General features: G+C 37.2%; 1 protein-coding gene across 3 annotated transcripts in view; it reads left to right on the plus strand.

Moving 5' to 3' along the window:
- Positions 1 to 18,371, plus strand: part of LOC123517319 (28S ribosomal protein S17, mitochondrial-like) — a 19,210-nt gene extending 839 nt beyond the window's left edge. The window contains exons 1-5 of one of the 3 annotated variants that reach the window (XM_045277292.1): positions 1 to 21; positions 15,828 to 15,904; positions 16,018 to 16,134; positions 17,001 to 17,121; positions 18,244 to 18,371. The exon at positions 1 to 21 is cut by the window's left edge and continues 230 nt beyond it. In XM_045277292.1, the coding sequence (XP_045133227.1) occupies positions 1 to 21; positions 15,828 to 15,904; positions 16,018 to 16,134; positions 17,001 to 17,121; positions 18,244 to 18,312 (405 nt within the window). In that variant the 3' untranslated portion in view covers positions 18,313 to 18,371. Of the gene's footprint in view, positions 22 to 1,092; positions 1,905 to 3,715; positions 3,781 to 4,386; positions 4,601 to 4,991; positions 6,058 to 15,827; positions 15,905 to 16,017; positions 16,135 to 17,000; positions 17,122 to 18,243 lie in introns of those variants that run through there. The other 2 variants (XM_045277294.1, XM_045277293.1) reach the window with 2 other exon arrangements.
- Positions 18,372 to 19,905: the final 1,534 nt, after the last annotated feature.

Consider the following 19,905-nt stretch of genomic DNA (forward strand, 5'->3'; position numbering starts at 1 on the left):
TTCGACAATAACTTGAATATGGTAGATAACTGCAGTGTTCCTGCATTGTAGACTTAAAAATTATTCACTTTACTTGGGAAATATAGATATAAGTTTAGCTTCTTCTTACGATGTTTCTCCCTTGTGTGAATCAAGCGCGCTAACCACTGTGACAGCAGCTGTGTGTGTATGTGTGTGTTATTCACAGTTATTTGCTGGACAGGCTGATAGCATGGGCAGACAGGTGGCAGATGGAGTTTAATTCTAAAAAGTGTCAGGTTATGCATTTAGGTAAAGACAACACAAACTTTAACTATGAGATGGAGGGATGTTGGCTAGAGGCAGTAGATGAAGGAAAGGATTTAGGAGTAGTGATAGACAGGACTATGAAATTTTCAAAGCAATGTTTAGAAGCAAGAAATAGGGCAAATAGGATCCTGGGTTTTATAAATAGAAATGTTAGTTATAAAAGTAAGGAAGTGGTGCGTAGCTTATATAATTCTATGTTAGGCCCCATTTAGAGTATTGCATATAGGCCTGGTCACCCCACTATAGGCAGGATATCAACATGTTAGAAGCAGTTCAGAGAAGAGCAACTAGGATGATACCAGCTTTGAAGTGCCTGGAGTATAGAGATAGATTAAAGGCATTAAACATGTTTTCATTTGAGAGGAGATGTATAAGAGGGATATGATAGAGTTATTTAAAATGTTCTCAGATACAAACTACATAGATGTGAGATCTTTCTTTACCTTAGAGGAGGAAGTAGGACTAGAAATCATGGCAGGAAGATTAGAAAGCAAGGCTGCAGGTTAGATATAAGAAAATATTTCTTTAGTCATAGGGTGGTAGACTTCTGGAATGCATTGCCAGAGACGGTTGTAAATAGCACTAGTTTGACAATGTTTAAAACAGATTAGATAAGCACTTAAATTTATTAGATTTATAATTATGTATAGCGCTGCATGATAGTTTTTATAAGAAATTTACTATAGTTAAACAAGACATGATCCCCATGTATGGGGATTACAGATTGTAGAGGAATTCGATGCAGGACTTAGCCCTGTTAATGGGCCAAATATTTAGAATTAGTATATAATGTATTGTGTACTTGTAAGTGTATCTTTAAGTACTGATGACGAGGTCGCTGTGCGACTGATACAGGATAACCTAGATGGGCCCTGGTGGCCCTTTGTTATCCTATTATTTATGTTATGTTATGTTAGCTAGCCTTTCTTCCTGAAGTGATCAATCTTTGGATAGGACTGAGAGAAATTTTGCAGCACACACCAAACCATTCTTCTGGCTAACTTTCGTGACCCTGTTCGAAGACTGGTATCTCTGTGGGCCTTTTTGTTTGATAGTTTTGTTATCCTTGGCCAGTTTATAGTTTCAGCCAACCAATCTGTGTCGCCATTCAAAAATGTTGCACCTAGTATATATGGGGTTCAAATTACTCGTAATCAGGAGCTCTATCTCTTGAGGTGGGTAAAGAACACGTAGCTGATTGTGGTGAAACTTTGCAGTAATACCCAATATATACCGACCTCACATTCCCAACAATCTTGTGGGGACCCAAATCTGGGTTTTTGGGTAGGGGAGCATTAAATTTAGTAACAGGCTTTGAAGAAATGGTAAAAAATCAACAAAATGTTATAACAAAAACTCTGAAAATACATTAATTACAGTTCTGAGAGTGGTGGCAGCAGCTGCCATGAGTGTTGTGTTATTGGTGAGCAGTGTTGCCAATAATCAAGGATTACTAATCAAACCCAACATTGTAACCTAGCCATGGGGAGGAAGGGGGAGGGGCACAGATTCTGAAAGAGTTACTAACCAGACCTAACATTATAACCTTGATTTAATGCTTCCACACCCAAAACTCCAGATTTTCCACAGGTACCCCAAGATGTTGGGGATGACAGGTAGGCATATCTTGAAAACTATACATTTGTGACAAATTATGTAGAACATCAATCAATTCACTACATGTCTCACCAGAAAAACATGAGCCGTGTCAGAAAATTGTTGGTTGATTAAAGCTATACTATACTGTCATATACCTACTATAGAACAGTGGTTCCCAACCAGGGGTCCATGGAAGAATTTCAAGGGGTCCATAGAGATTGTACTTATTTTTTAATTTATTATACTGGAATTAAGATACATGCGGCTCAGAATAAAATTCATACTACTGTACACAATCCTTAAAACTGAATGCTTAAGATTTAAGCATTCAGTTTTAAGGATTGTGTAGTAGTATGAATTAATTTTGCTGGCTTAACCTATTTCGTTGTAGGGGTCCACAGGTGAAAAAGTGACTGGAAAATGGGGAACGGGATGAAAAAGGTTGGGAATCACTGCTATAGAACATTCAACTTATATATCATGTATCTACTTTGCTGACACAGAGCCTCTCACTAAGAGGCTCACCTATCTTCCATGTTACTTATAGGAATCAAACCCAGGTCTTCTTGGTTAAGAGCTAAGCATTCCAATCACTATACTGTGTTATGTGTGTGTGAAAGAAAGAAAGAAAAAGAAAATATATTTATTGCTCAGACTTTTTTTTTATATAGTATGGAGCATAGGTCCTGATTAATGTAGGCACATAAAACTACAAATTATATTAATGAATTATGCTAAGTTATTAATAGTTCTACCTTTCTGTTCTGCATCAACATAGCAGGCTTAAAGTGATTTGGCTCTGGTCTGTAATAATCTGGTACAGTATATATTTATTTCTCAGTTGAACAATATCTTGGTTTTGGCATTGCAACAAAACATGATATTCATCCCTTATTAATCCTTCATTACATTAATTGGTACAATAACATTCCTCTCTTTCTACTTGGGTATGTCTACCAGTGATAATTGATAACATATTATTTTCCGTAGGAAACTTTGTTAAAAAAAAACGTATGACTATTCTTATTAAGCTTAAGCAAGTATTCCTCAATCCCATAAACCTCTTTAAAGTATTTGTTAGTATTACAAACTATATGTTTGCACTTGTCCTCTGCTGAACACTACTATTTTGGTCTTATCACAATTAACCTTAATTTCCACTCAGAACAATACCTATGAGGCACTGTTAGTGCCTGCTTCATATTTGCTTCACTATCACACAACAACACTTCATCATCTCACCTGATCAACTCACCTGGTTGGCTACCCTTTAGCACTTTGTACTACATTGTTGGAGGTACTGAAGAAATGTAAGGGCAGCACAGTCCAAAAGGTACGCCAGTTAACTAGTTACTAGCATGGTGATAGAAACAATTACGAGGCATAAAAAGACTGAGTTGTGTACCTTTATGAAACAGAGAAAAATTCAATGAGTATTAATGTTAGTGAAGTTAGCTATGAGCAATACAACAAAGAAACATTGAAAAGACTTTTACGAAAGTATAAGTTGTAAGGGTGGTACTTTTAAAACCTTTCGCCAGGCGTGGCATTTTATTTCGCCAGGCGATCAGCAATCTTGTACTATTAGACGCGGAGAGAGGCTCGGCTACGCTCTGCTCTGCTCGGCCTGGCACTGAAATCGTATTGGAATACCCTGGCAAATAAAAGTCAAGTGAGGGCTCCCTTTCGTGTGAGTGAGGAACAATTTTTTGTTCCAATTTATATATCTTACTATAGATTTTTCCGTTCCATGGAATAGGAAGTATGTTATAATTTTAAACATAAAAATAGCACAATCTGATAGTGAATACACCGGATATTTATTTAGTTTCTCAAGGCCGTCGTGATTCCAGTTGGAAGTCGAGACAACGCCAAGTGCTGGACTCAGAGAAGGTGAGTTATTTACAATTCAATTGTCATTATTTTATATTAAGAAACATTTGTCTATATAATTGCTACTAATAGTTTTTTTGTGATAGTATCCTGTGTGTAGGCTATATTAAAGAAGGCTCATATTCCCAGGTGCTTTACAATTAAGGTCACCAGTGATATGCTAGTCTGCTGTTATTTATTTATTTATTTATTTATTATTTTTTTTGTTACAGGCCTTCTCTTCTAAGCCAGCATCACTCGTGAAGGTTATATCATAGTATATTAAAGAGGGCTCACAGTCCCAGGTGCTTTACAATTAGGTGACCAGTGATAAGCTAGTCCGCTCTCCATGGCTTCTGCAGTTTCTTATCTGCAGTCTGTTATTGTTGAAAAAGAAATAGTTGAGAGAAGGTTATTAATGTTGGAATTTAATTAATTAACATTTGTATGTTTGCTGTATTTTCTGTATAAGCAAGTGACATTGAAGTAAGTATTATTTGACAGGGTTATCTTGACACTTCATCAGTTTTTGTAATTTGCAAGCTATTCTTTACATAGATGGCTACTCCTATTGATCCTTCATGTCTATGTACATAGTATGCATTGAAGCTTCCTTACATATTTCAGATCATGGATCCACTGGTAGACTTCCAGGAATTTGATCTGTTCGAGGAATTAGAAGCTGTAAGGGTGAGGCTGCCAAGAAGAATAGTGAAAGACCATTTGGATTTGTTCCTAACCCTGACTGAAGAGGAATTCACCTCCAGGTTCAGGCTATCCAAACAGACTGCGAGATCCCTGCTCACTCAGCTACATTTACCAGAGGCCAATGATTCAAGAGGTTAGTGTAAAGTACAATACCTCCACTGAAATAGTACATATAGTGATGAATTGGTAAGGAAAAACAAGGTTAGGATATGTAGGATTTTTTTCTCATTCATATTAAAAGCACGGTTTGATATACTTTTTTCAAAGTACGTATGTTAACCTGATCTGTTCCTAAAGTTATTTCATATACCTTAGTATTGTTGCTGTGTTTATGAGTGAAGAAGTGAAGTGGTACAATCACATTTAGGGTCTGTAACTCTAAAGATAAATTATATTTTTCATATCCCAGCATACCTGACATGTTTCATTAATCAAGTACAAGCACTTACCCAGTACACAATTCAAGATGCAAAATATGATAGGTAACATAATTGATCCCTGACTAATTCTTCCCCACTTCATAGGGTGTCCTGTGCCACCTCACCTCCAACTCCTCATCACCTTAGATGGATGGCAACGGATGATTTGCAGCTTACAATCGTTGATGCTTTTGAAGTCTCGCAGCAGTTTGTAAACGCATGCTCTTCACGTACTTTACATACCATTGCTACTTTATGTGAGCAGTATGTACAATTTCCTGATTGGCATCACCTGAGGTCTGTTAAAGAGAACTTTAATGCCATAGCAGGTTTCCCTTCTGTAATTGGTGCTATAGACTGCACCCACATTCCAATTATGAGTCCAGGTGGTCCTCAGGCAGAGCAGTTTAGGTGCAGAAAGGGATTCTTTTCATTAAATGTACAAGCTGTGTGTGGTCCGGACTTGAAGTTGTATAACATAGTTTGTCGCTAGCCTGGATCAGTGCATGACAGCAGAATATTTATGAATAGTGCCCTGTATGCTCAACTACAAGGAGGTGGTTATGATGGCCACCTGTTAGGGGACTCTGCATACCCACTTTGCCCCTTTCTAATGACTCCAATTCTGATTCCCAGACAGCAAAATGAGTTTAGATACAATTTAGCTCATGCAAAAACCCGTAATCCCATAGAAAGAGCATTTGGAGTTTTGAAACGCAGATTCCGTTGTTTGTCCATTCCTATGCGGACAAATATGGATAAAACCATAGCCACAGTTTGTAGTGCAGCAGTTTTGCACAATCTTGGAATTAATTTCAAGGATGGATATGAAAATTTGGAGGACAATGATGATGGTGATGATGGTTGTATAGAGAATTAATATGAAGATGTAATTCATGATGTGCAAAAGAGGCAGGCTGGACAAAGAAAGAGGGATAACATAATCAGTAGTGTCTTTTGAGATCTATAAATTTAAATTTGAGATCTATAATTTTAAAGTTGAAAAAGTAAATTTTCAAGAAATGGCCCATAAAGATTTCTCCCACTGCTGTGAAGATGTGTCTCACTGGTGAAGATATTTTCATGTTATATATATTTTTTTAGGATGTGAATGCACATCTACTATAGTTTTGCAATATTAGTAGTGTAATAAAGTGAATATAAAACAACATCCTTTACCTTCACTTTCTTATCCTATCTGGTAGGATAAGAAATTTTTTTTTTCAGTTTTTTGTTATCAGCTGTTTCTCCATATTTTATAGTTGGTTGATAAAAGAAATAAAGCATTACCTAATATTTAATATTGTATCCGAGTATTTTTTGAACATAAACAATATTCCAAAAGAACAGGAAAAAAAATGAGGGCACAGGCAAATATTCTAAATTGCACATAAACAACATTCCACATGAACAAAAAAAATGAGGGCACAGGCAAATATTCTAACAATACTTTTGCATTTATTTTTCATGTTTTTCTATCATGAACCTTTTTTTTTTGTTCAAGAATTTCTTTTTCAATTTGTAATAGCTTCAAGCGTTTTGCATGGAGCTCATCCTCCCTCTGGAGCTGTCTTAAATGTCTTTCACGTGCCAACTGCAGTGCTTCTTCTTTCCCCGCGAAGGCTAGTTTCTTCTGCAGGCCTTTTTTTTTTTTTTTTCTTAGAAGTGGATGATCCATCCACTGTGGCGTGACCATCCGGGTTGTGGGGGTGTGTTAATATGGGTGTTGAAGAAGCCCATGCAGTTGATTCAAAAGCGGCTGGTGATCCACAAAGTGTAATTGAGGCATCTTCTGAAACAACAAAAGGTCAACATATGATTTATCATAATACAGACAGAGTGCTTGCTGATGAACTGAGGAGATGCTTTGGAAGGCTTATAATTAATGTAATTATGAGATACATAAGAACACTGTGACTTACCAACATTTTCAACAAGGACTTCTTCATGATAGCCTCGGTCATTGTCATATGGATTACTGAGTGGCTCCAGTTCCTCCTCTAGGATGGGGAGGACAGCTATAGTGATGGGATCCACTGGCTTTGGTGGTGGGCCTCCTCCCGTCTTGGACCGTGCAGCCTTGTATAAGGAATAGTCCTTCTTTGTTCTGAAAAATGATTGAAGATGGTTTTCATAAATGTTTTCATAAATCAATCAATAATTTACCTAATTATCCTATTAATATCTTGTGTACTTTTAGGTCAGAAAGGTTAGGTTAGTTTAGGTTGTAAGGCTAGCTGAGTATTTATTTGTCTTGAAGGTTCAGTTTGGTTAGGTTTTCAGTTGAGTTTGCATATTCTATTTGTCCTAAAGAACAACAAAAAAAAGATTAGAGAAATATCATACATTAGCTTAATCTAACTAACTTGTTAATTTCCCCTGAAATAAATACAGAAAATACCACATCCTAACCTAATCTGACCTAGACAGAAAATAGAGAATAAAAGCCATGTGCCTCACCCAGGCTCCTCTCTCTAGCCATGTGCTTCACCCAGGCTCCTCTCTCTAGCCATGTGCTTCACCCAGGCTCCACTCTCTAACCATGTGCTTCACCCAGGCTCCTCTCTCTAACCATGTGCTTCACCCAGGCTCCTCTCTCTAACCATGTGCTTCACCCAGGCTCCTCTCTTTAGCCATGTGCTTTACCCAGACTCCTCTCTAGCCATGTGCTTCACCCAGGCTATCCCATCTGGGCCATCTCCAAATTACCTATGTCTGCAAATCAACTAAACCTTCATTCACATTATAAGTATTATATAGCTTACATTAGCAAAGTAACTTATCTATTTTTTATATTTTCCCATATTTTCTGCACTTGCTGAGGAGTTTTCTGAAACTTCCAGGCTATTTCTTGCCATGCCAGAGCTTTCTTATTTGCAGAATAGAATTTGGTGCTCTTATCATTGATGACTTCAATGTGTTCTTTCACAAGTTCTATAAGCTGTTGTTTATCCACCCTGGATACTGGAGCAGAGCGACAGGTCTTCTCTGAAAATGCTGCAGCCATGGTGTACCGGAAGAAAATGTAAACAAACTTGAATTTCCCGCGTTTTTTAAGGCCGTGATGTAAAGTCTAGCATGTTAACGGTGGCGTTCACTCTCGTTTGCTCCGTCCGGCGCTCGGCAACACTGGCGGAAGTAGCATTTAAAAGTGAGGACTTCCTCACTCCCATGACAGCCAGCCGCAGGATTGCCTGGCGATCGCCTGGGTTTGCAGAAGGTTTTAAAGTGCCACCCTAAGAGAAGTAAAGAAATAGGATAACTAGTCAGGGAATTTGTAAAAAGTGGACCTAGAATATGATGCAAAGCTGATTTGTATGAGCTGATAGATTTTTGTGCCACAACTTTGTCTGGTAGGGAGTTCCATATACTGGCGCACCGTAGTGAGAAGAATCTCCTCCTGGCCTCTATTGAACTGTGGGTGATCTGAATTTTGAATCTGTGTCCTCTTGTACCTTGAGAAGGTGCCATGGTAAATATTTCCTCAGGCGAGATGCCACACTCTTTGTGGAAAATTTTCCAGTATTTGAGTAGGTCAGCACGCAGCAGTTGCCCCTGGACTGAGTATAGGTCTAATATTTTGAGTTGCTCACCATATGGTACCTCAGACAGGTCGCCCCTGGACTGAGTATAGGTCTAATATTTTGAGTTGCTCACCATATGGTACCTCAGACAGGCCCTCAATGTGGTGAGTCCAGGTTCTTTGTACTGATTCCAGCAGATGAAGGTCTCCCGAGAAGCCTGTGTTCCACACACAGGAGGCATATTCTAGAATTGGTTGTATGTGAGTTTTGTAGAGAGTGATCATGAAGTCTTGGGATCTGCAGAGGGTGCTTTTGAGAAAATTTGCCGACATTCCAGAGGCTTTGTTGGCAGTAGACCGAATGTGGTGATGGAATCTGAGACTGGAGTCTACTAGGACACCAAGGTCCTTGTGTTGGTCTACCATGGTGATGGGGAGTCCTTGGAGCGAATACTCTGACAATGCACCAATGCATTGCCAAGGCACTGTACCACGTTGTAGCCTTAACACTACACACTTGTCCTTATTGAGGTCAAGACCCCAAGAGGAAGCAATATCACAAATCTTATTTATATCAAGCTAACAGGATGAAGTTCCAAGGGCCAGTGATAGAGGGGTAGATGGGCTGTACTTCAAGTAAATCTTTAAGTCATCGGCAAAGATTTTACAGTTGTTCTGTATCGTGGATGGCAGGTGGTTAACATACAGTAGGAAAAGTAAGGGTCCCAGTACCGAGCCCTGAGGTACACCACTCTTTACATCCCTGTAGCTGCTTTTAACACCTGCAACAGATACACTCATGGATCTACCAAGTAAGAAAGAGCAAATCCAGCTTAACAGGTTGCTGGTGATACCAATGCTACGGAGTTTTTGGAGTAGCACTGAGTGGTTAACCACGTCAAAGGCTTTAGAGAAGTCAAATAGAATAACATCAACTACATTTCCAGTGTCAAGTCCAGATGAGACAAAGTCGTAGGTAAGCAATAGTTGATCATCAGCTGTTCTACCGCCCCGAAAGCCAAACTAGTTGGGAGAGAGTAAAGCATTATGTTCAAGAAATGCATAAATATGTTTGGCCACAATCCTCTCTAATGTCTTGCAGCAGACTGAGGTTAGACTTATGAGTCTGTAGTTTAGAGGAGCAGAGCGAGATCCCTTTTTGAAGATAGGTCGAACATCGGAGACTTTCCAAATGTCAGGGATGACGCCATCAGTTAGGCTAGTTGAGAAGATGATAAATATGGGATAAGCAAGAATTAAGAAGTCTGGGATGTATATTGTCTGGTCCCATACTTGAGTTGGAGTCAAGAGATGCAAGGCCTTTAGACACAGCAGAGTAAGTAATATTTACATTGTCAAGGGTGCCCTGAAACGTCTGGTGGGGAAAAGGATTTGGGCAGCTGTCTTTGAAGACAGAGGAGAAACTGTTCACAAAAATTTTGGCCATAGTACCACAATCTTCTACTAGTAAACCATCAGGATGGGAGGGAGCACCTACTTTTTTGTTATGAATGTACTGATGAAAGGCTTTTGGATTTCTTTTAAGCTTATCCATGAGTCTTTTCGTAAGCTATCTGGGAGTAGATAAAGTAGTTTCTGTATTGGCGATTGATAATATTGTAGTTTTCCAAGGCCTGAGTGCATTGTTGGGAGTGACGCCCAAAGAATCTTCTGGTAGACTTGAACAGCTGCCAGGCTGTTGTTCTGTTTTTCTTTAAAGCAATAGGAGGACTGATGGGAGAGCTTGGACTAAGCTGCTTGCATAGAGGAATATAAGAGTCTATGAGAGGAGTGGGGATTTGCAAAAGTCTAGTGAACTTTGCATCTACTGAGAGATGGCAAAACTCATAGTCCCAGTCAACCTGTGATACGTGATTGTCTATTATTTTGTATTTTCCTCTTTCCCAGGCGCTCATTTTAATGCAAACGTTGCCATCTTGAGAAGTGTTGAATGTGAAATGGTAGGTGAACTTGATGGGGACATGTCCACAACCAGGCAGGGGACAGAGCGACTCAACACTCCCTATTCTGTCTGTTTCCGTAGACAAAATTAAATCAGGGATGTTTCCGGAGGGTGTAAAGGTAGGAAAGTCAACCCACTGATGGAGGCTAATAGTGTTAAAGCAATTTGTAAAAGCTAGAGTTAGAGGATCATAGTCTTGGAATAAAGCATCTTCATTAGACCAATCAATAGCTGGCAAGTTAAAATCACCCAGTATAAGAACTTCCTTGCCTGTGCAAAACTGTTCTAAGAGATTAATCAATGCTGTATTGTCATTTTGAGTATTAGACGGTGGTCGGTATACAACAATTATGTAACATTTGAGGGAAACTAGGTGCACTATGTGAGTATTGGGACAGTTGCTATCAATGGAAATGAAGGGTATGTTGTCTCTAATGTAGAAACATATGCCATGTTTTCGGACATCTCCAACAACGTCAGTGCGGGCTATTGGATGATAGCTTTGGACAGACAGGAAAGAGTTAGGAATGCTTGGTAGAAGCCAGGACTCTATAATTGCCATAATATCTATATCACAGTCATGCATGAGATCAGTTACTTCGTTAACCTTATTTACTAAACTATTTACATTGCACAGACCCACTTTAAGCGTAAGATATTTTTCGAAAGTTGGTTGTTTGTTTGTTTGGTTCACTCAGTGTAAAAAATCAGAAGAGACTGGTCGGTCAGCCCTGTGGTCTGGAGTATTGTCTTGTGTATCCTGGGCAGGAGTACCAACAGTGGATGAGCTAGATGCCCCAGCCTCTGGGTGAGAAGCACTACCAAGGTATCCAGCAGGTGCTGCCGCAGACTCACGGGTAGATGTATCAGGTGCTGAAGCTAGCTGGTCTTGGGGACCACTGCTAGCTCTAGCTTGTCAACGTCAGGCCAAGTCCTGTCCCTGGGCATAGGTGAGGTCTCTACTGATGAAGATTCCATCAAACTGAGAATCTTTCAGATTCTTGGCCTTATCAAGTAGAGATTTCCTGACTTCAATGTTAGGGACATTCAACCTATAGAGTTTTCTCTGCATACATTAACATTAATAAGTTTAAGTAAACATTAAGAAAATGGCTGTCAAAGTCTAGATATTTACAATTGTATTCAATTAGTTTTTTCCTGTAAGTCATTAACATAGAAACCAAAAAGTAATGGTGGAAAGTTTTCTCTTTGTCTCATCCCCATATTACATGTAAACAGGACTTGATATTATCATATTACATGTAAACAAGACTTGATATTATCATATTACATGTAAACAGGACTTGATATTATCATATCACTTGTAAGCAGGACTTCATATTATCATACATACTATGAATAACACTTAACAACTTACCATTAATATTATCCCTGACAAGCTTAAACCACAACACTTCCCTCCACACCATATCAAAAGCTTTTTTATAATCTACAAATAAACAAAAAAATTCCCTCTTCCTCCACTGTAACAGATCAATAACACATTTAAACAAATATATTATGGAACGAGCTCAGAGCTCATAGACCTATCTTCGGGTAGGACTGAGACCACAACACACTCCATACACCGGGAAAGCGAGGCCACAACCCCTTGAGTTATATCCCGTACCTATTTACTGCTAGGTGAACAGGGGCTACACATTAAGAGATTAAGAGGCTTGCCCATTTGCCTCGCCGCGCCGGGACTCGAACCCGGCCCTCTCGATTGTGAGTCGAGCGTGCTAACCACTACACTACGCGGTGTGTGTATGTGTGTGCGTGTGTGTGTGTGTGTGTTTGCATGTGTGTGTGTATTTACCAATCTATCAATATGGCTTACTGGTTGATTGTTTTCTTCCATCGTCACTCCTAAGTCCTTTTCCTTTTTTACTTTCTCCAGTTCTACTCCATCTCCCATCTTATAGATTCCCATGGGTCGTCTTTCACTCTTTCCCATTTCCATGACATGGCTTTTGTTCACATTGAATTCCATTTCCCACTTTTTACTCCATTCCCAGATCTTATTTAGGTCTTCTTGCAGTATTTCACAATCCTCTTTTTGCTTTATAACTTTGCACAGTTTCGTATCATCTGCAAACAGATTTATGTAGCTGTTCACTCCTTCTGGCATGTCGTTAATATAAATTAGGAAAAGTATTGATGCCAATATTGACCCCTGTGGCACTCCGCTTTCTACTGCTCTCCACTTGGACTTCATATCTTTAACTACCGTCCTTATTTTTCTCCCCCTCAAATCATTTTCTATCCATCTCAATGTGCTTTCTTTTAAGCCACCCTTCTCTAACTTCCATAGTAATCTTGCATGTGGCACTTTGTCAAATGCCTTTTTTAAATCCAAATAAATACAGTCAACCCATCCCTCCTCTCTCTCTCTCTCTCTCTCTCTTGTACTCTATCAACTATTCTAGAATAGAAACTCAATAAATTAGTTACACACGACCATCTTTTTCTAAAACCAAATTGGTTATTTGATATTAATTTGTTGTCTTCAAGGAACTCGATCCATTGTTTCTTTATTATTCTTTCACACATCTAGCATATTACGCTAGTTAGTGATACCGGTCTGTAATTTATAGGTTCATCCTTTCTTCCGCTCTTATATATGGGAACCACCTCAGCTCTTTTCCATTCTACTGGTACTGTTCCATTTTCTATTGAGCATTTTATGATGTTGTATATAGGACTTGCTAGTTCTTCCCTACATTCTATAAGTATTCTGCCTGAGACTTCATCTGGTCCCATTGCCTTCTCTTCATCCAGTTCCTTCATTAACTCTTTTATTTCAAGCTTGGTTACTTTAATCTCTTTCATATAGACTGTCTCTCTATTATCCTGTGGCCTTTCAAATTTGGATTCCTTAATAAAGACCTCCTGGAATTTATTATTTAAAAGTTCTGCCATACTTTTTGGGTCTTCCACCATCCCGTTCTCTCCTTTTAACCCTTCTATTGTTTCTCTTTGCCTAATTTTTCCATTTATGAATCTGTAGAACAATTTTGGTTGCTCCTTACATTTTTCGACAATGTCCTTTTCAAAGTTCTTTTCCTCTTCTTTTCTCACCTTAACATATTAATTTCTTGCTGCTTTGAAGTTTTCCTTATATGCTGGATTTCTATTTCTCCTCCACCTTTTCCATGCTCCATCTCTTTTCTCCTTTGTCCTAGCACACCTTGCATTAAACCAATCTTTCTTTCCTTCTTCTTTAGGTCTGTATTTTGGGACATATTCCCTGACTCTTGTTTTGTATATTTCCAAAAATAAGTTATACTTCTCTTGCATCGTCTCTGAGTTTTCCATCTCCTCCCAGTTTACATTTTTAAAATAGTTCTTGAGATTCTCAATATCAGCCTTTCTGTAATTTAATCGGTCTCCTTTGTATGAATCGTTTCTATCTTCCTTTCCCTCTTCGATATCCATTTCTAATATTACATGGTCACTCTTTCCCAATGGGCACTTATATCTTATATCATCATTCATTTTTATACCCCTTGTAAAAACTAGGTCCAATCTCACCGGCTCGTCATTTCCTCTGAATCTTGTGCATTCCTTTACTCTCTGGTCCATCATATTGTCTATCATTAAGATGAAGAATCTTTCTTCCCCCATACCACTTTCATAATTTTCCCAGTCCACTTCTTTATAGTTGAAATCTACTAATATCACCTTTTTCCTTTCTTTAACGATTCTCGTTAGACTCCTTATTGTGTCATCTATCATGTCTTTATATTCTTGATTTGTCTATGAATTTGCTTTTGGTGGCACATATGTTACAATGATTGTTAACTCTTATTTATTAATATGCATCTTAACAAACAGTACTTCTGCTTTTCCTTCCCCACATTCCACTTGGTTTATCACTATCTCCTTCCTTAACATTATCATGACTCCTCCTCCTCCTTTACCTACTCTGCCTCTCCTCCATACATTATACCTATTATCCAAGTCTATTTTGATTGCCTCATTTAGTTTTGTTTCAGCCAGGCATACAATATCCGGATTTTCTTTCTTTATGTAATCTCTTAATTCTAATTTACTTGATAAAACCCTGTCCATGTTAGTATACATGATTTTTAGTCTCTTGCCTTTATCATTTTTAGTTTAACTTGTTCCACTTTTTTTCTCTTCCTTCTCGTTTATATACCATTTCCCTATCCTGTCTCGTAGAATTCTCCAAAAAAATGGTTTTTTTTCCTCTTCTGACCTTTCATTATTTTTTTCCTTTACTGCTGCTGCCAGTTCATTGTATCTCTTCCTTTCTTCCTCATTTCTATTTTTCTTTATATAGATATCCTTGCAGCCTTCTGTTTCTCTAAGTTTTGTTGTTCTATATAATATTTCTTCTGTTGCTGCTTGTGATTTTAGTAGTATTTTAATTGGTCTCGTTTTTCCTTCTTGATATGGTCCCATTCTGTTTATTTCTTCTACTTCCTCTTCCAAGTTCTGCCTATCTTCGTCGTTTAGATTATTCAGTAGGTCTTTGACTGATTTCATTTCTTTTTTTTCTCTTCTTGGTCTATATTTTATATTTTTTCTTTTATTCCAAATATGACTACACTCTTCTTTTTTTCTGCAATTTCTCTAACTAGATTTTCTTTTGTCTTGAGGTCTCCTATCATTTTGTTTGTCATATTTTCTTCTTTTCTTTAAGTTGTTCTTGAATCACCTGAAAATCAGCCTTATCTTTCTTATCTTGGACTCTCCATACTTGTACTTCTTTTTTAATCACGTTCTGTACACTTTTCTCTTCCTTGTGTGTGTGTGTGTGTGTGTGTGTGTGTGTGTGTGTGTGTGTGTATTTACCTAGTTGTATTGTACAGCAGGGTTCAAGTGGGGCTCATAGTGTCCTGTCTCCATATTTCCACTTATCTAATTTTTCTTTAAAGCTATGCACATCATGTACTGCAACAACTTTTGTATGTATGTGTGTATGTGTGTGTGTGAAAGAGAGAGAGAGAGAGAGAGAGAGAGAGAGAGAGAGAGAGAGAGAGAGAGAGAGAGAGAGAGAGAGAGAGAGAGAGAGATTAATATGCAAGGAATGAGAAGCATGGATAGTTTATAAGTTGAAACTCAAATTATCAATCTCCCTAGGGAGTTTTCAGGAACCTCAAAGGAAAGACTAACAACAGTGAGAAAAGCTGATTGAGTTTGAGTAATGTACTGAGATCATGTTTTTACAGTTAGTTAATCTAAAAGTTGAAATTTTAAAACTTGACATTAAGAACCACAAAGATTATAAATATTGTTTATTTTGTCCATTCTAAAAATAAATTATTAATCAAATATGATCCATAATTGTAGTTGAACAATGTTTAAGTTACACCACAGTGTGATAAAGTATGAGTAGTAGTACATATACTTGCTAACATTTTATCACTGTTCTTTTTCACTTAAGTAGAGTTTTTTGTGACTTTCTTTTTTCTTTCTTTTTTTTCAGTATTTTCCAAAGCACAAAAATTATTATGCTCATGACCCAGATGGAGAATGCAAGACTGGTGACATTGTGGTGATCAGGTGAGCATTTGGTTTAATTTGGCATAGGAAAGTAGAAGAAAGATATTTCAGTTACTTGAATTAAAGAATCTTTTTATCCACATGTGCATAACAGTATTTTAATCTTCTCTAAGGGAACTCCCAGAGAAAATGTCACGAGTTGTCACTCACTCCTTGATCAAAATGGTGTACAAGTTTGGAGATGTCACAGATCCTATTACTGGCAAAAAAGTAGTAGTTGGTCAATACAGGTAAGTGATCACACTTATAAAAACTATTGTATGAGAACTTTCTTTAAACTCATTGGCTATTTCTAAATAAGATCCTTGTTAAAGAAAATGCAGTGTTATTTGGTTATTACTTTGGTTTGAGTGCATTGAGTTATCATACAACTAAAAGTAGAAAGGGGGTTACATTTTCATTTTAGTGGAATAAAAGAGAAATATTTACATTTTCATCTCTAGTACACACTCTGATGATAGTTGTGGGCCAGTGTGGTATAGTTGTATCAGGCACTCATATTGGTTCAAACCCTGACCTAAGGTCAAGAGTAATATCTACTCAACAGTTCCCAAATGCCAAAACTTAATTTTTCATTTAGGATCCATAATTTTAGCTGCAATCTGTCAGGAAACTGAACATAGGAAACTTAATTGATATTCATTTAATCTCCATATAGATAAAAATCTACACTAGTAGACATAAATCTGTAATCTCATTTATTTCAGAAAAAGGTTAATGTAATTTAGACAGCTTGACACCTCACTGTTCTCTATCATGCTGAAAGTCAACTTCACATTTTGAATAACAGAAAATTATCAAGAAAATATAATTTCTTTTTCATACCATGACAAAAAGCTACTTTGCACTCATGATAAATACTGTTATTTGCTACAAGTGTACTGTTTCTTTAAGCTTAAAGTTTCTCTTCTTGCAAATATATTAGAAGACTACCAGTTCAAGAACATCTGTAAACATATCACTTCAGTTATAGGTATCTGATTTGTGCTATGATATAATTTCAACAACTCTTTGTATATTACAGACATAATGTTATGAACTGCACATTTAATTGATTTTGAATGAATTAGATTCTAAAGTGATCGTATTTATTTAGAGAGCACGTAGATGAACGAGATGAAATGTTTGGTGTGGCAGAGGATGGAAGTGGTGGTTTCAAATACTCAGAAGCACCTGACAGAGGTTGGCAGCAAGGCAAAAGAGATTTTACTCATAAGGTAATATTTTTTTCTTATAAACTAAATATTACACATACACCTTCTTAGTAAAGTGAGAAAAAGATGATGGAAGTATTCCAGAGTTAGGTAGTTAAAGCCATTTAGCCTTCCTATAGTTCTTGCCCAGAAAATTCCTTACAATGAGATTGAAACTGCCTTTCAGTTGTAAGTACTTTATCCCAGTGCTACTTGGCCCCCATTCTTCAAGAAGTAGGAACATGAAAACTTCTCTGATTTCTAAAAAAATCTCAAGGTTTTCATAAAACAACAAGCTTATTGAGTACTGTATACACTTAATTCTTAGAATTGTTACACGCAAGAGTGAAGTTCTTTATGATGTAAATCCATCTTTATACATTAATTATGAGGGGTTATGTTTCACAATTCAGTTTTGATACCCTCTTTAATGTTAATTTCCACTTTTTCTGCATAGTAGTGAATTATAGAAATACTGGAACACACTTATAATGGGAGAGGAGTGTGGCAGTGGAATAGAACACTTGAGTGGAGCCTCATTTGAAGCTTCAGGTAGTTATGGAGTAATGTTAGAGTAGGTTTGAAGAATTTAGTTATTGTTGTTTGGCAGGTTGAATTTTGTTTTTTGGTCATAAGCCCTTTCCACCAAGGTGTTAAGCAATTGGTCCCATGGAGACATGGCATCACAGCTCATGGAAAATTGCCTTTCTCAGCTAATGCCCAAATGTTCTTAGAATTAAAAGAGTATAAAATATTGTCATGATTCCCATAGACCTTGTCTCTTGTACCATATTCTATCATAAAGATGAGGGAGAACCTCTTGATTATAATGATTGCTGACAGTATGGGCATCTGATACTATACATATTTACTATACATCTCTTTCCCATGTTAAAAGAGGGAAGACAGTTGACACCATTTATACTGCTTCTCACCAGTTTTGCATTGTTTCATTTTTTCATCTTAGCTCCATCTGGTTTCTGAGAAGAAAGCTGCAATACTTTTAGAACAGACTTCATATGGTGACATATCTCACAATAAATACTTTTTTGCCAATCTAAATTCTTTATCTTTATTTATTTATGCATTTATTTATTTATTTAGATATTTATTATTGTTTATTGATTTTTTTTCTTTTCTTTTCAGGTGGGATATCAAAAGTGGCATGAATTTGAGCCAGGCCACCGGTTCCATAATGATCCAGTTGCAAGTTAGAATACATCACAGGAGACGAAATGTAGATGCAAAATGTACAGTATAATTTACAAAGTTTTCATTATTGTTTTATTACTTGTCCTCATGAAGCAAAATAGCATAGTTTATTGAGAGTATAATCTGCAGGCTCCCATGTTAACACAGGAAAGTATATACTGTCCAAGTAAGAAACATAGTATAGATGGTTTTGTATCCATAAGATCTAAAATTAATTTCTTTGGGCATGTATATAATGGTTAATAATTCATACTAAGGAATAATGAAATTTTAAATACATATTCTGATAATCAACTTATAAGCAAAACTAGACATTTCAGGAAGCAGAGTGGTGTTGACTGCAGGTTTGTTCTGAGAATGTGTTCCTCTTTATTCAAATCTATATATATTTTTCATCTACATAAATTTTTTCTCTGTTATTTGGAACAACTTTCATGTAGTATTGTGTTGTGCATATATATATATATATATATATATATATATATATATATATATATATATATATATATATATATATATATATATATATATATATACAGGCAACCCTCGCTTAACGAAGGTCCACACAACGAAATTACGCTACAATGAAGGTTTAATTTTACTACCATCTGCTTGTTTAACGAACACCAAACTCGCTTTAACGAAGTTTTATCGAGGTAATTTTTTCCAAGTTTGAAAGGCCCGCTGTATCACGCAAGCCAACAGGCTTTTGATTACACCAGCATCTCATGGACAACACACGCACCACTCACTGCCCCTGTTCAAAACAATAACAGCGTCAACAGCAGCTCGTCTCCCCTCGCTCAATTTACCACCAAAACGCCCTGTCCTTCAATGTTGCCTAGCATTGCTAAGAAGACCAGGAAGTCTCTTACTCTCGAAGTGAAGCTGGATATTATTCACAGACATGAGAGGCGAGAAAACTAATAGCATTGCTCGCCATCATCTTCACTCCATCTACTGTCTCTACTATTTTCAAGTCAGCAGACTCTTAATTATTAAGAAGGCTGGTGAGACCGTATTTTTCTTGCAAGCTAAAAGAACCACCTGAACTCGTGACTCTACAATGGATAAAATGGAAAGCCTTGTGGAAATGTGGTACATAAGTTTTGTATGTGATACAATAATGCACCATTTGTTTACATTCCACAGGTTGCCGGATACTGTCTTTCCCGTTTCACTCTCCCTCCCTTCATAAATTTAAGATCATCAACATTATAAAGTTACGTACATACATACATTAGTGTACATTATAATGACAAATTAAACTGCCTAAATGTTTAACTTCATAATTTTTACTTTCATTAAACCTTTCACTGTACTATGATGCACTCTCGCTTTGTTTACTCTCAATGGAAGTTCAAGTCAGGGGTTAAACTTCTTATAATTGGTTCGCTTAACGAAATTTCGCTTAATGAAGGATTTTTTAGGAACATAACCCCTTCGTTAAGCGGGCGTATCATTGTTCATTCTTTGTGCATGTATGTGTCTGTGCTCCTCGGCATTGTGTATTTTTTCTAAAGTTTTGTGAACTCCAAGACCCTGTGCTCATTGGTCCCAAAAGTAAAAGTTTGGCAAGAAACACACAAAATAGCC

The sequence above is a fragment of the Portunus trituberculatus genome, chromosome 42 (assembly GCF_017591435.1).
Source record: "Portunus trituberculatus isolate SZX2019 chromosome 42, ASM1759143v1, whole genome shotgun sequence".
Classification (NCBI taxonomy): domain Eukaryota; kingdom Metazoa; phylum Arthropoda; class Malacostraca; order Decapoda; family Portunidae; genus Portunus; species Portunus trituberculatus.